The sequence below is a fragment of the Channa argus genome, chromosome 4 (genome assembly GCF_033026475.1).
Source record: "Channa argus isolate prfri chromosome 4, Channa argus male v1.0, whole genome shotgun sequence".
In the NCBI taxonomy this organism is placed as follows: domain Eukaryota; kingdom Metazoa; phylum Chordata; class Actinopteri; order Anabantiformes; family Channidae; genus Channa; species Channa argus.
This window is the reverse complement of record NC_090200.1, coordinates 7,024,902-7,041,145: the sequence shown is the minus strand read 5'-3', so window position 1 is coordinate 7,041,145 and position 16,244 is coordinate 7,024,902. Positions and strand designations below refer to the sequence as shown.

The 16,244-nt window shown below is 42.0% G+C and overlaps 1 protein-coding gene across 6 annotated transcripts in view; it reads left to right on the top strand.

The window, feature by feature from the left end:
• Positions 1–15,287, top strand: part of LOC137125022 (histone deacetylase 4-like) — a 48,325-nt gene extending 33,038 nt beyond the window's left edge. For all 6 annotated transcript variants that reach the window (XM_067499893.1, XM_067499895.1, XM_067499896.1 and 3 more), the window contains 20 exons: positions 1,672–1,800; positions 1,910–2,019; positions 3,383–3,517; positions 3,669–3,861; positions 5,464–5,687; positions 8,381–8,605; positions 9,009–9,204; positions 9,842–9,975; positions 10,079–10,181; positions 10,284–10,330; positions 10,462–10,569; positions 10,677–10,732; positions 10,974–11,061; positions 11,221–11,340; positions 11,644–11,741; positions 12,054–12,172; positions 12,354–12,487; positions 13,737–13,821; positions 14,018–14,162; positions 14,270–15,287. In XM_067499893.1, the coding sequence (XP_067355994.1) occupies positions 1,672–1,800; positions 1,910–2,019; positions 3,383–3,517; positions 3,669–3,861; positions 5,464–5,687; positions 8,381–8,605; positions 9,009–9,204; positions 9,842–9,975; positions 10,079–10,181; positions 10,284–10,330; positions 10,462–10,569; positions 10,677–10,732; positions 10,974–11,061; positions 11,221–11,340; positions 11,644–11,741; positions 12,054–12,172; positions 12,354–12,487; positions 13,737–13,821; positions 14,018–14,162; positions 14,270–14,309 (2,489 nt within the window). In that variant the 3' untranslated portion in view covers positions 14,310–15,287. The remainder of the gene's footprint in view (positions 1–1,671; positions 1,801–1,909; positions 2,020–3,382; positions 3,518–3,668; positions 3,862–5,463; positions 5,688–8,380; positions 8,606–9,008; positions 9,205–9,841; positions 9,976–10,078; positions 10,182–10,283; positions 10,331–10,461; positions 10,570–10,676; positions 10,733–10,973; positions 11,062–11,220; positions 11,341–11,643; positions 11,742–12,053; positions 12,173–12,353; positions 12,488–13,736; positions 13,822–14,017; positions 14,163–14,269) is intronic.
• Positions 15,288–16,244: the final 957 nt, after the last annotated feature.

Sequence of the window (16,244 nt, the reverse complement as noted above, 5' to 3'; positions counted from 1 at the left end):
CCATGGAAAGCTTCTTCCCACATAATGAGCATTCAGTTTTGCTGTCCAAGTGAAGAAAATAATGCCCTATTTGTATTTATGTACTGCTCATGCACTTGTGATGTGCATCGGGAAACAACGTCTTAAAATTAGTTCTCTATCTAGTAATTACAGGGAACATACAAATAAATGGCAATTGTAGAAAAAAAATGAATTTAAGGAAAATCTTAATGATTATAACCAATATGCCTTGAAAACCTGAGTGTAAGCAAAATGGAATACTTTACAGTCAATAAGTCTTCTTGTAATTCACACCTATGGGTATGAGAGCATTACATGAGCATAGAGATTGCATCATACTACGCTTAACTGCATTTTGAAGTATTTATGTACTGTGTTGTGGCTCTTATTGGCAGAAATGGGATTCAACTTTAGTTTTTGAGAATATTTTTGCCTTATTCGCTTCCAGAAACCTAAAGATCAAACTGAGGGGCAGGGAACCCCAGAAATCCGTAGTAAAATTCACTAATAAATTGGTTTCACTGACTCACTTCAAAATAATTACTGTACCTCCATCTGGACTAAGCTCCTCTTTGTGCTACTACACCCTCACAATCTGCATTTCACTCTTTTCCTTTTTTATTAAACCGTTTCTGAAAAGATTTCCCTGAGAGTTTGCTTCATAGTAAAGTAAAGTTATACAGTAGTGTAGCAGATTAATCTGTTTGTTTCATATTCAGAGTTAGTGGTGTACCAAATTTGGATCTAGGCCTCCTTTGATGAACAAAAATTGGATAATGAATAGTGAAATTATCCAAAGCCCGATTGGCAGGGCAAAGTAAACTGACCATTAGCCTCGGTGGCTGAAGCCAAGGTGACATGCCGTTCTCTTCTCCCTGTCTCCTTTCACAATTCCATTCAAAAGTTTGTGACAGCGAGCACAAAAGACCCGCCTTTAGACAATCAGACATGGCTTCCAAATTGGAGCTAATTGCTCTTTAGCTCTCATGTCTTTGGGAAAATGAATCGGATTTGGGCTTGTTCAGAAAGTGCCTAAATAGGAGCGAGGAATCGTTGCGTGGCATGTAACTAAGTGTCTACCGAACAAGTTTCACAGCAGTGCTGCTCTGTGGAAAGTGCTCTGTGGCAGATCAATGTAAACGGCTCCCAGGTTAAGATGAAAGCCACTGAGATTGTAGCTGAGGTAACTCTCACACCCTTTTGATTGATTTGTCCAAAGCTGTACAGCTGGCATATGTCTTAACAGTACAGATGCTGACAGGTTTATTGGTGTCTAAGCTGGAGTTAGCAAGAAACAAATATTGTCCAGTTTGAGGTAGTACAAACAAAGTACAAATAGATGGAAATGCTGTAGTTTAACATTTTTAGTAACACATAATATAATATATCAAAGTGATATCAGAGGCAGAAAACACCACAACTGTCTAACCAACACAGCAGCTGTTGATCTTTCTTAGGCTTGGCTTAAGGTATTGATGTCTTCATAGCAAAGAGATTTTTTTAAGAAACGACAATTTAGTGAAGTAGATACATCTGTAGGTCTCTGCTTTACCTAAACAAACCACTTTTTGCATATCATATCTGCTTAGGGTGGAACCTTGGATAATTATTGAATTCACTTAACAGTTGTTTGATATTTTGTATCAGTAACTTTTTTTTTTTCCCTTTCAGCCTCCGAGCCGAACTTGAAGCTTCGCTCCAGGCTGAAGCAGAAGGTAAGCGAGCGGAGGAGCAGTCCGCTGTTGCGTCGCCGTGACAGCCCAATCACAACTGCCAAGAAACGCTCGCTCGACATGGCAGGTAAAAGACACACAAACACAAAGCTTTCCAGCGTTTCGCTTCATTCTTGATTTTAAGATACTGTGCTGAATTTTCTTGTTAGCATGTGAATTTTGTGTGTGCGTTTCAGACTCTGCGTGTAGCAGTGCCCCCGGCTCTGGCCCAAGCTCCCCAAACAACAGCTCAAACAACATCCCCAATGAGAACGGCATCACTGTGTCAGTCTCCAACAGCACAGAGGTACAGTAATAAACAAACACAAACACATACAGTAATTAATTTTTCACTTCAGTGCACCCTAGATTTAGACTTAATAAAATTGCTGATGTTTTAAGCTCTCAGTCTCATTTTGTATCAACCTGAGAGTTGCCAATCATGAACAACTGCGCGTTATGGCTTTAACTAGTAAAGGTTTTAGAGTCAAGTGATGGCCAAATGCATATTTCCCCCCAATTCATTAGTTTCTACAGCAACAAAATCGCATAATGTGTCACTTATCTTACGGCTGTAGCTCAGTTGGTCAGGCAGCTGCCCGTAGTTCGACTCCTGGTCCCTCCTGGCTATGTGTTCTTGGGCAAGACACTGAACCCCAAATTGTTCCCGGTGCATCAGCACCTTGCATGGCTGCCACAGCTATCGGTGTGTGTGTGTGTCTGTGTCTTTGTGTGTGTGTGAGTTTGCACACTTTGGATAAAAAAACGATATAAGCAGTGCATTTACCATTTACCATCCTCAAAGATACATAAAATAAAAATAGTCATCTTAAAATGATTCACAATGAAATCAGTCACAATCGATCTAACATGGTTCACTGGTGCAGCTGGTAGAGGGAAGGGGGTCAGGTTTAGATGGAGGCTACTAATAAAATCCGTTATAACTTGCTCCGTTACTAAGTTTTGTGACTAATCAGGTCAAATGGTTAGCATACAGACAACTGGTTGAGCATATTTATAGAAATGAGAGATTAGACAAACTCTCAGTGGTTACCACGTACACGTGACCACCATGGGCAGAGCTATTGCTTTTTTGGATTTATGCTTGGTTGACAGGCTTTTAATTATTTATTTTTATTGGCTTTTTGCTTGCCGAGTTGTATTCGTGTGTAACATTACAGTAACCGAGTTGTCCACCTGAGGGTCTCACCTCAGCTGGGCACCATCTCTCCGCTGCTGCTATGCGCTGTGAGTGGGTATGTGTGTATATAGGAGCTGCCCTGCCGTCCGTTAGACAGAAAGACAGACAGTGGTGAAACTGCATTAGAAGGACCACAACAATATAGCTATATTTACAGCCCTAATTTATAGGTGTGTGTATATTGGCACTGAAAATAATATACCGCATAGACAGCCTAGTTTTGAGTGAAAGACATCCTGAGGAGAAGGGCAGCCGAGGAGCTGGCGAGATGCTATTTTTGGTAGTCATTAGAGGCACTTGTGCAGTGTGGAGGAGTCTTGTGGTGGTGACAATTTTACACTACCAGTACAGTGCACATGTAGCTCTTTCTCAATGTGTGGACAAACTCTACACTGCTGTAGTGTTTGTCAATGTGCTGGAGTTTGTACACGATGCAAACACAGATAAATCATTAAAATCTGTTTCCCAGGCATCTCTGGCCCAGAGGCTGTGCAGTGCTGCTGAGCGAGGCTCCGTTAACCAGCTGTCCCTCTACACTTCACCATCCTTACCCAACATCACCCTGGGGCTGCCTGCCACTGCCACGGCCACTGCTGCTTCCAATGTAAGGAGGAAACTGTTGCCAAGTTGGTGGAATCACTCACAGATCACCTTTAGACGTGTTTAGCTGGGATAATTTGATTGTTTGGGGTGTGTTGTCCGTGACCAATTATTCAAAGTCGGCTTTCACCTTCCCTGCTGTCTCCTCTTTTTAGGTAACCTCAGCCCAGCAGGATGGAGTTCTACAGCCGGCCCTCTCTCTCAGCCCTCCCTTCCTTTCCGGTGGCCATTTGACCCCCTACCTGGCTGAGGCGGGCTCTGGAACAGGCGGACACGGTGCACACAGTCCACTGCTCCAACACATGGTGCTGATGGAGCAGAGCCCGGCACAGAGCCCCCTAGTGACAGGTGGGGATAACATTTACATTTACATTACAAATGACTGAATGTAAAAGCAGAAGTGGTCGCTCAGTTAATGGTTGTACAGAAATTATTGTAAAAGTACTGCAACTGTGGCTAAAAGTATTATTATTATTAAGTCTTTTCTTGCAACACATTAAAGAAAGGCATCGACAGAGGTTTGTGACCCTGGGACATTGTGTGTCCCTTCTCACTGACACGAGTTCATTCATTAGCTCCAACTAATGAGCTCCTTTCACATATCAGTGTACGCTATCACAGTGTGACACGGTTGCATTGTTCCCCCTTTTCCCATCGGCTCATTCATTGACTGCCACTTTGCTGCTATTTTCAGCAGGGCAGTAGCAGTGAATGGGCAATGACGCACATAGAGACGCACACACGAGTGTATGCGCGCACAAAAACGTACAGACAAGGACATGCGTACGCCCACACACAAGCCAGGAGTAGAAGATGAACTTGTACAGCTTGGATGCAATAAAATACTTCTCAGTTCAGAGAAGGGAATATTGTGTTTCAAGCCACTAAAGCCTCTCAATATCTCAGTAACACATACTTTACCAGTTCATGTCAGCTTCTGCTTCTTTTTTAACTCTAGCAACTCTGTGCCATGTGGCCTTTACGCATCAGCTGGGTTTTTAGAAGCAGTTCAAAGATGCTCTGATGGCCCTTTGTTCTGAGTTTTGCACAGTAATCAAGCTTCTCAGATCATTCCCCTGACTTCTTTGTGTCTGTTTCTTACTTTTATCACCCGGTTGATACACTGTTAAAGGACTAAAATGTTCACTTTTTCCAGCCTGTATCATCACAATAGAAGAATTGCAGTATGGCAGCACAGATGGTAGTTTTTATTTGGTTCACAAATACATCTGCTCACTAATCGTAGGTCCAACACCAAAAAGAGTGAAATTATGTGTGTGCATCAAATATGTGTCTTATAGGAAATCAATTTGAATTTCATCAATGTGTTTTCCTAAGGGGTCTTTTATTTTAAGCCAGCAAAGCATCAGCTGCTGTTTAGTTGCAAGATGAACCTTTCATGACCCCTTTCCAAATCTCTGAGCTTGCACTCGTCGCTGCTTCTGATTTTTAATCTGGAAAGAAATGGTGGCTGTTCTGGAAATGTTGTCATATTTCCCCTAAAAGAGTCACCAAAATAGACCATGCAGTCACACATTCCCGAATCATTATGGCACCTAGTCTAAATAATTCATAAGGAAGGTGGGAGCTAAATGATCCTTGAGTGTGAGAGGTTTAGACCCTTAATGTAACAAATGGTTTTCAAAACAAACTTATCACAAACAGCCTGAATGTAAATGACAAACTTCTAACTAAGAATGCACTTGCAAATGAATACATACAGTAGAAATCAAAGGATTCAGTGACCTTCACATCATATCAGAGTGCTACCCTTATAAAGTCCAAAGCTATGAATGTCTTTGTGCCCTAACTTGGACATACAACATGAGCCCATGTCAGACAAACAATGCATTCACTGTTTTGGTTGAAGCGAGCTCCTACTCCAGACAAATCTGTTCTGTGGTTTTAGGTTTCACTTCCTCCTTAACTAAAGTTTTCCTGGTGTCCTAGGTGTGAGTGGCCTTTCGATGTCGTCTGCAGCGTCCATGGCCAAGCTGCAGCGGCAGCACCGGCCCCTTGGGCGTACCCAGTCTGCCCCGCTGCCCCAGGGGAGTGCTGCCCAGGCTCACGCCCAGGCCCTGGCCCTGCAACAGCTGGTGGTCCAGCAGCAGCACCAACAGTTTCTGGAGAAGCACAAACAGCAGTTCCAACAGCAGCAGCTCCACCTCAACAAGGTACAGGCTTGAGAGACTCAATCCCATTTTCTCATAGTTGTTCTGCATTTATTTATATCTTTTACATCCTTAATTAGAAGATGAACCATTAAATTTTAACATTTAATTATTATTTAGGATTTTCGTCCTAAGAGTTTGAATGCAAGTGATGCTATTTTTGTTTAGCAAGTTGTACGTGTTATCATTACTGTTATATAACATGGTATGTGCGGTTCGCTCACTTGACTAATGAAGACCAGTGATGGGAAAGGCCACAGATCGGACATTACATTCAAATAAAATGATCATTAATTAGGTCTATAAGCTACAGTAGGCCTGCACAGGAGCTGCAGTGTAGTTGTTTGTGTAGGTGGCAGCCAGTAAGACAGTAACACAGCCAATAACACATTATTGGCTTTGTATGTGCATGAAGTCCTTGATTTTGTTGTTTATTCCTTTTCTCCCTGCTTCTCTCTCTCTGTAGTATTTTTGTTTGTGAGTAGGTGGAGGCAGGTATGGGTTAACATGTATAGCAGAGGGTGTGTGTGTGTGTGTGTGTGTGTGTGTGTGTGAATGTTTGCATCTACGTCTCTGTGTGACTGTGGCTGAGAGAGTTGCCATGGGGTGTTCGCTACCATGGCAACAGAGCGGAAGCCTTTGCCTTATATGGTCAGGGAGGAAGCAATCGGCCGCTTCCCTGGATGGCTTTACCTATTCGAGCAGAGTACTCGCCGGAGGAGAAGTGGGTGGATGAAACAAGGGATTTCCTCTCCTCTTCCTCCGCCTCCCCCGCTCTGCTCTGCTCTTTTTCAATTCCTCCATATGTTTCAGAGCTCTCGAGTTGCAACTTTTTACACAAACACCTCAATAACAGCCTCTGGCATGTCAAAGATGGATTCTGCAGGTGTTTAGTCAGAACAAAAATGAAAATTACCACTTCGAATATTTCACTCTGTAGAGTCACTAAGAATGAGAATAATTTTTTACCTTGATATTCTAATGTAAATAATGTAGATATCTTGTTATTTGATTATTTAATTTGCCATATAAAATTAATTGAGATTAATTTAATTGTCACTCAACAAAACAAAAAAACATTGTCTGGTTCCAGCTGCTCATAATTTTATCTCAGTGTGTGGAGACATTTTACACATTTAGGCAGTTTATGACGATGCTTTGTTGCGCAACATTAACCTTAGTAAATATTACAGGCTGTTTCCTGATCTATGGGAAGATATCGGGCTGTAACATACGTTTGATTTGTTGTTAGCATTTTCTTGTCATTCAACTTACAAAACAAAGCATGACAGCTCATATCTAAGAGATATAGTGGGGGTTTATTGGAAACATTTAAAATAGGATATGAAGTTATGTTTTAAAACATTAAATCAAGTATTAAATCATAAGGAACAGCTCTAAATGTGATAAATACAACATTGTGATTCAAAAACAAATGTTTTTACTCTAGTTAACTGATGTAAAAAGATATTTAAATAATTAATTATGCATCTATGTTGATAATTGGTTAATTATTTCAGTTATTGGGGCATAAATGTCGAATTTGCTGGTTAAAGCTTTTCAAATGTGAGGTGTTTTTTCTTTATCGTATATGATTTTAACCTTTTTGGTTAATGTTAGGATGAGTAAAAGTATCAAATTCAGGATATTGTTTTAGGCTATGGGAAAGAATTAATAATATATTTTTCTTATCATAATTTTATAGATTAAATTATTTGTTGATTAATCAGTAAACTAACCCGCTTAATTGATAATGAAAATTAGCATTTGCACACTGTGTAAACTTACATCTGTCATCAACCTGACTCTCACGAACAGGATTGTTGTTATCTTTTGAATATCTACTCTAAGCCTGTGTTCTCATGTATCTACAGAAATAATCAGCAAGGAAAGGAAGAGTGTAATTTTGAACCAGATAAAGAGGATGTTTCTGTGAAATGAGAGCAGAGGAGGGTGGTGGGGTCGAGGGAGGGAGGACGTGAAAAATAGGGGGAGAGAGAAGAGTTTGTTTGGACGCAAAGAAGACAAGAGCAGTGGGGGGGTGAATGAGAGCTGGTGAATGCTCTGACGTCAATCCTGTCCCCTGGCACAGACCCAGAGGACCCGGAGTCTTACAGCTCTGGGATATAAACACACACATACACCCCCTCCTACACACACCTGTAGATGTATCTTGCTCTAGAGACGTCCAGCAAACACATCTCTTTCTTAGTCTTTCTTAGTCATAAGCACTCGCTCACTACGGAGGCAAGTATTCAACAGCTTTGAATGGCACTTTGAATGGTTCCTGTCAGTGAAAGTGAATGAATAGACAACTGAATCACTACTCGCTTAACAGCAGGGCCCAGAATGTGTCGATGAAAAGGAGCACAACAGGGAGTGTGGAATGTCTCTGTTCGACGAGACACATTTTGCCCTGGAGTACAGTCGGCAGAGCAGTCCCTCACATTCAATTAAAACGGATAGGTTTGAAATGAGCAAGGCACCAATCAGACTGAGTAATCCAAATTAAGCTTGTTAAAAGAAGAATGCTCCAGAGAAAGGAGTGATTTGCCAGGAATTTGATTCAGAGAAGAGTGTACGCATTTGTCTGAATGTAGCCTCACGTGATGGAAGGGATTTGTAAAATCCTGCTGTTCAATTGTAAAATAAATTTCACATCCTAGCATCATCACCCTCCTCTCCCACTCTCAAAGATGATAGCCAAGCCCAGCGACTCACCTGTGGGCCGTCAGCACCAGAGTCATCCCGAGGAGACTGAGGAGGAGCTCAGGGAGCATCAGGACGGCGATGCTCTGCTGCTGGGGGTCACCATAAAGCAGGAGCCGCCCGACCCACAGGAGCTTCAGGAGGAGGCGCTGCAGCAGCACAGGGAGAGGGAGCGGGAGAGGCAGGCAGAGCAGGAGCTGCTCTTTAGACAGGTAGGGATGGAGGGGGTGGGGGGAGCTGGAAAAAAAAGTCTGCCCTAGTTTACAGCTGCAAAACAATGTAGGCTGAGAGAATCAATATGAAGTTTCAGAGAATTGATTCTCTGACTCTACTTGGCACTAATGTATTGTAGGTGTTCCTGGGGAAGTCCTGCAGAGGTGAAAACTCAAAAGAAAGACACAGAAATAAAATTTAGAGCATTGGATATGGTGCTCTGTGCCCCATGGCATTCCAGTGATGGTGAAATTGAAGCTGCATCACTTGTTTTGGCTGCCATCTCTTGGCCTAAAGCAGCACTTACAACCTCCCTTTATTACCCTAATGTTTTTAGATTTCACGTTATTTCACAATTATTATATAATTGTCTGTATTTCTCCTTAATTTCTGTGTGAGCAGCAGGCTTTGTTGTTGGAGCAGCAGCGGATTCACCAGTTGAGAAACTATCAAGCCTCAATGGAGGCTGCCGGCTTGTCAATCTCCTTCCCGGGACATCGCCCACTTTCCAGGGCCCAGTCATCCCCGGCCTCAGCTTCCTCTTTCTCAATCAGTGTCCCAGCCCCCGATCCTCCGGTCAAACCTCGATTCACGACAGGTCAGCACCCCCAAATTCTGACACTGAAGTTTGTCCGCCACTCAGCGGTGTTGCACTGATTCATGTACCACTCTTGAATCTGAAATTGCTGTCAAGCTGCCAGTAGTAGTTATTTCAACAATAGTAGCCTCCCTCTGGTCTGCCTTGAGCATTCATTTAAGAAGCATTTGGCTTTAAATTTTACTTCCTTCCTAATCCACTGGGGACTAGAAAGAGAAATTTCCATCCAAAAAACAGGTGAATTGGCCAGAAAATGGTGTAATGAGTTGGGCCTCCATCTGGTAGCAGCAATCATTGAGCTAGATGAGTAAATCTCGCCAAAATCCTTTTTTCTCTCCCACTCTTTGTTCCACTCAGACATCTGACTGTTTAAACAAAGATGAAAATGATAAAGGGAGCTAGGAAGAAATCATTCCTCAGAAAGAATGAAGCTGCTGACTGTAATAGACTTGCAATTTGCTACTTTAAGAATACAAAGACAGCCTTTGCATGCATGAACCATGGATATTTTTAATAACAATTTGGCCGACTTTACTCCAGTTCCAAACTGAATAGAGAATTTAGGGTATCCAAAGAAAATGCGTCATGCAAAATCATGCGACGTGTGACATACGATTTTTAATGTGTGCTTCCTCAGGCCTGGTGTACGACTCTCTAATGCAGAAGCATCAGTGTATGTGTGGAAATACTAACAGCCACCCGGAGCATGCTGGACGAATTCAGAGCATTTGGTCTCGGCTGCAGGAGACTGGACTCAGAGCTCAGTGTGAGGTACGCTGAACGTGGAAATATCTCATCTCTGAACATCACACAAGGTAGTAAGTGCATAACAAAGTTGTATTCCTCTGTGTGTGTGCGTGTGTGTTTTGTGTAGTGTATCCGGGGGAGGAAGGCCACTCTGGAAGAGCTGCAGACAGTTCACTCTGAAGCCCACGTACTGCTGTATGGAACCAACCCTCTCCGACAGAAACTTGATTGTAAGTTCACGCACACAGACACGCCCGGCAACAGTATTAGACAACTGTTAAGATCCACTCATTAACTGTTCCTAATGTCACTATTTATTATCTGACCACCAGGTTCAATCACTCCAATGTTTGTACGGCTCCCATGTGGGGGAGTGGGGGTAAGTACAGCAGGGTGAATTAATACTACACACGTTTGCAACATGTTACGCCTTTCTCTGGTGAATTAAAACAGCTGGTAACGTCTGTGCTTCTAGCTCAGGTGTAAGTGTTGTGTGTTTTGTGTTTCCAGGTGGACAGCGACACCATTTGGAATGAGGTCCACTCCTCCAGCGCAGCTCGTCTCGCTGTCGGCTCAGTAGTGGAGCTTGTTTTCAAAGTGGCCACTGGGGAGTTGAAGGTAACCACCATCAGTACATGTATGGTAACGCTATAGTAAAGCTCCTTTATCTAAAATAGTCTGATAGGTAAAACCGGATGGTGCTCAGTGTTTCTCTGTCTTTACAGAATGGTTTTGCTGTGGTCCGGCCTCCTGGACACCATGCAGAAGAGAGCACTCCAATGTAAGGCTGGAGCAATCGCTACATTCACATGGAGACACGTTATATGCATAACCAACACTGGATGTCAATGTCTGCAGAAGAAATAACATAAAACACACTAATCACAGAGTGATACGTTTTATTTACTTTTCATGTCCTTCTCACAACATGTATAAAATGGAGTGGGAAAATAGCTTTGGCACAGATGAATTTTATAACAAGCAGGATGACTCAGCCCTCCCTCTGTCTGCTGCTGTTTCAGGGGTTTCTGCTACTTCAACTCTGTGGCCATTGCTGCCAAACTGCTGCAGCAGAGACTCAATGTCAACAAGATCCTCATCGTGGACTGGGTCAGTCTCTTGAGAAAGTGCATCTCTTTGGCGTAGTGGGAACACTGTTAGTTTTTAATGAACAGGAGCAGTTAGATTTTATTGTCTTCTGAAAGTTTCATCTTGCACGCCGTGTGGAAAGGTTTGTGATTACATCATGTCTGTCCTACCTGCCCTCAGGACGTTCACCATGGCAACGGCACCCAGCAAGCCTTCTACGATGACCCCAATGTCCTTTACATGTCTATTCATCGCTACGATGACGGAAACTTCTTTCCTGGAAGCGGAGCACCTGACGAGGTGAGTGTTAGCAAAACATTTCTAAAGATGAGGCTTTAATACAGGGGATTTATTCTTTAAAATAAGTTGTATTTAAACGAAGTCCAACAAAATAATAATTTAAGAGTAGGCATTAATGAAAAAAAGAAAAAAACGGAAATATAACATTGACCAAAAAAAACATAAAAAATTACAGTTTTTGCAGACAACTATTAATATGGATGTTATACACGAACAGCTAAAAATAACAAGTAGACATGATGGTTTGGGTTTTGTGGGGGGGGTTTGTATGAGTATGAGTCACACATGTGGTTCTCCTTGCAGGTGGGCAGCGGCCCCGGGGTTGGGTTCAACGTCAACGTTGCCTTCACTGGGGGTCTTGATCCACCCATGGGAGATGCAGAGTACCTGGCTGCCTTCAGGTACCAGAGACACAAACCAAATCACGCACAAGAAGAAAAAGATTAGTGTCCATTTAAAACCATTCTCTTCCAAATAACAGTTTTACTTTAGCTTATCTCATAACTTATTAAAATATCTCTCAAGCTGAGTTGGTTTAATCTAGACAGTGAAATCTCCTCAGCAGTAAATGTATACTTGTCATTTTTCTCCAACTATTTTTGTGTGAGACAAATAATGCAGAGAAGTAACCAAGATGTTAGTATCTTCTAATTCACAATGAGCTGTTAGCTGTTGAACTGTATAATCTTTATACTCCTCCCTCACACTCTCAGGTCAGTGGTAATGCCCATAGCCAATGAGTTTGCTCCGGACATTGTGCTGGTCTCCTCTGGCTTTGATGCCGTGGAGGGACACCCTCCACCTTTGGGTGGCTACACATTGACGTCCAAATGTGAGTACAAGATTATCTGAAGTGTGTCTGTTATCTCACACTCCAGCTACTGACCGCACAAAACAAACACATGCACACAAGCTGATGACTCACAAAAAGAAATGTTAATGGAATTCGGCTGCTGTAGCATTCTGCTGATTAATTTACGTATATTCACCTCTTTTCTATAACCTTTCTCCAGGTTTTGGCTATCTGACCAGGCAGCTGATGACCCTCGCTGGAGGGCGGGTGGTCTTGGCTCTGGAGGGGGGTCATGACCTCACTGCCATCTGTGATGCCTCTGAGGCCTGTGTAGCTGCCCTGCTAGGCCAGGAGGTAAGGAGGTCACTTTGCCCAAACACAGGATCTGAATTCTAATTCATGTTTCTTATGCTAAAGCAAAGGGTCATTATTTCGCATCCTGGGGATGTGAAATCCAAATACAATGACAATATAAACTTAAAAATAGGAAGAGTGGTATATAATGATGAAGGACAAAGTTCACAAAGCTAGTGCAAACATGCTGTTACTTTAGCTGTAATCTGATGTCTGACTTCTTCCAGCTGTTGGATTTAATCTTTTGGTAAATGTATGGAAATGTTTGCTACAAATCAGCTTTATCAGGTGACAAATTGTTCCAGTACTCTTGATGCCTTTTGATACCTTTCAGCATTTTGTTAATGTGTCATTTAATGTGATTTAGGAAACATGAAAAACAATAGAAAAAACAATGGAAACATTTTAAAGTGAAGGGACTTGGTAACACTGTGAAATCTTGACATTTAAAATAGGGCGGAACTTAAAGTAAATTTAAATGTCTAATGGTAAAGTGTTTGAGAAAAGGATGAGCTCACAAGATGATTCATTAGACATCTAAAGTCTGAGTAACAACAATGGGGAACAGTGGAATGACCGGATCCATTATTTCCAGGTTGACCCCATGTTGATAGAATTACAGTCAGGTTCATATATATTTGGACATTGACAAGCAATCAATATGTGCTCAAAGTGCAGACTGTCCCCTTTAACTTAATGCTTTGGTCGGAACTATTGTATGAAGTGCACTAAACGTATAGCTCATAAACCAGTTTTGGCAGCTCACAATTATTTCACTGTTCTGTGTCCAGGTTGATCCCCTCTTTAATAATTTACAAGAAAGTAACGTAAAAATATAGAGTGTAAATCTAGAAACCAGGAAGACCAGTTTGTCACAAATGTGAAATCTACAGGTGATGTTTGTGGGCTCCAGACTATAGGCAGTCATTGACTGTAAATGATCAGCAGCCAAACTAAAACCAAATATTTCATTTACGATTACGTCAATTGTGTTCAAATATTTATGAGCCATGAAAATTGGGGGTCTATGATTAAACACAGATTAAACACCTACACAGTGAATTAAAAATTTACAGCCAAAGCCTTAAATAATAGTGGACATGTTAAATGTTTTATTTCGAATCCCATGTACAAAGTCAGAATTATGAAAACTGTGTCATTTTCTAAATAGATGTGAACTTGTCTATGGCTATTTGGCCTGTTACTTTCCTGTGTTTACATTTTCTGCATTTGTTTTCGCTCCTTGCAGCTGGACCCGCTGCCGAAGGCCGTACTGGAGCAAAGGCCCAACCCCAACGCCGTCTGCTCTCTGGAGAAAGTTTTGGAAACTCACAGTGAGTTCGTTCTTAAAAATATGAGACAGCGTCTTTAGACAAATTAATTGCGTATTTTTTAGTAAAACAGAACATTTGTAGGTGAGAGTCAGATTTGTAACTTTTTGCTACCTTCATTTTTTTCCCCATGCTGCATTTTGATTCATGGTCTTTCTTCTTTTGACCTCCATCTCATGCGACTGCTCTATCCTGTCAGGTAAGTACTGGCGCTCAGTGCATCGCTACTCATCGCGGCTGGCACTGTCCCTGCTGGAGGCCAAACGAGGAGACTCTGAGGAGGCAGAGGCCGTCAGCGCCATGGCCTCTCTGTCTGTGGCCAACACCAACACCATGGATCAAAGGTAAAGGATCCACAAACACTGCTAGGAGCATGGTCTCTACCGAGTGCGAAATGTTTACAGGCGGTTTGGGGCAAATAAGTTTTAACTTTGTCTTGTTTTACCATCAGGCCAGAGGAAGAACCGATGGAGGAGGAGGAACCTTTGTAACGGAGGGAAACACGAGGGTTTCACATTGTTATCACTGACCTCTCCGGAGAACAACCTCTTTGAGCTGCAAAGAGTCTCGACTGATCCCTTCATTTAGTCCCCCTAACCCCACTCACCACGTCAGTCACCTTGATTGGCGGCCCCTCGGCCAAAATGAGGGGAAGGGGGTGGGCTCAGCCTCAGTGTAGGGAGCCAATCAGGAGACAGAGGACTGAATTAGAAAAAAAAATTAAACATAACAGCGTTGCTTTAGCAGCACTCGCTCAGAGACACTACGTTTTTCTGTCAGTCTTCGCACCCTCACGTTAGCCCCACTGCAGCTAACCAAGTGACCAAGGCAGCGGAAGAGCGTATTTGGAGCTGGGTCGAGATCAGGTCTCGTCATAGAAAGGTGCGATAACACTTCTGTGCAGAAACATACGGTGCTTTACACAGCTGCCCTCCAACCACACACACCGTTTGGACACCAGGGACAGCAGACATCCCCAGCTGTCCAACGCAGCTCGGGGATTTTCTTTTTTCTTTTCTATTTTTTCCCTACAAAACAAGGGCATCGCTGCGACTGAGATAATATTTTACAAGATGCGTTCACTGTGGACTTTGGTTGGCCGAAGTTAGAGTAGGCTCTTAGAAAGCTTTGTTGGGAAGACTGTGACCTCGCTGCAGCAGCCTGTCGTTGAAGGTTGACGAGTGAGAGGAGTGCCTTGGTGGGGGTCTGCTGGATTTCAGGATTGTTCAGGAAAAGATTGCCTTAAGTTAAAAAGATTTTTCTCACTGAGAAATGGCACGAGGGAGGGAGGGGGGTGGGGGATGGAGAGTCCTTTTGAGGACAACAAGCATAAAGCAAACAATCTTTCAGCATGTTTACTTGGATCGTGATGATGACAACGTTTATGTCTCTCACAGTCTCTCGTGAAGAGTTACTTTACTTTTGGATGGATCTATTTTTCTGTAAAAAAAAAAAAAAAAGAAAGAAAAGAAAGAAATGGCTTTGTAAAGGTAGTTGCCAGCTTCAGTAGACAAAAGGTGCAAACATGGAGACCTTCAAACAAGGACATTAGATTGAAAACTGTCAAAAGAAAAAGGTTTAGCCTTTTATGTAGCTTCCCTTTAACCGAAGTCATTGCTTTGAAAAACACACACAGTGTAAAGCATGCAGTTGAGCAGAGACCAGACATTTTTGCAAGAATTTTGAATGTTATCCAAAAAAGAAAGCCGAGCAAGAAAAGCCAAAGCATGAGTTTGCATATACAGTAGTGCTTTTACTCCATTTAGCTGGCAAGTCCACAAGCATTTTTCACACTGGCCCTTTCAGAACAGGCTCCCAATACACAGTTCACTGTTTACTGATTTAATCTTTCACAGTTCAAGGGAGCAGTTCCTTATCCATCGACCTCCCATGCTTCGCCAGTTGGCAACTACCTTGGTTACTAGTGTGAGCTAAACATTAGTCATGTATATTGAATTGAATATATTTTGAGAGGCAGTAATCGAGTATTGCCTGTTTGTATCTACATGTATGATTTTCACATCGAGTTGTCAATTTACAATATCAGAAATGTGTTTGGTAAGCGTGTCCACTTCTTACTTTGTTGTGATTATGTTTAAGATTATTTTTCTCTCTTTTTCATCCATAGATTTTGTTTTGTGTTTTTATCCATTTTCTGGATAGTTATAGGGCTGCCGTTCATGTACTTAATACTATCATCACTTCTTGTTCAAAACTTTCTTTCTTGTATTTATCAAAAATAAGGAGCAACACTTTCTTTCTTTCTTTCTTTCTCTCTTTCTTTCTTTCTATGGCTGTCTAAGCCAATTCATTAATTATGTATTTATAACATGTACTGTTTATAGGAGATTTGTATATGGAAAAATTTATAAATGTACTCTAGCTATGATATTGTGAGCGAAAAACAGTATGGTGTATGATATTAC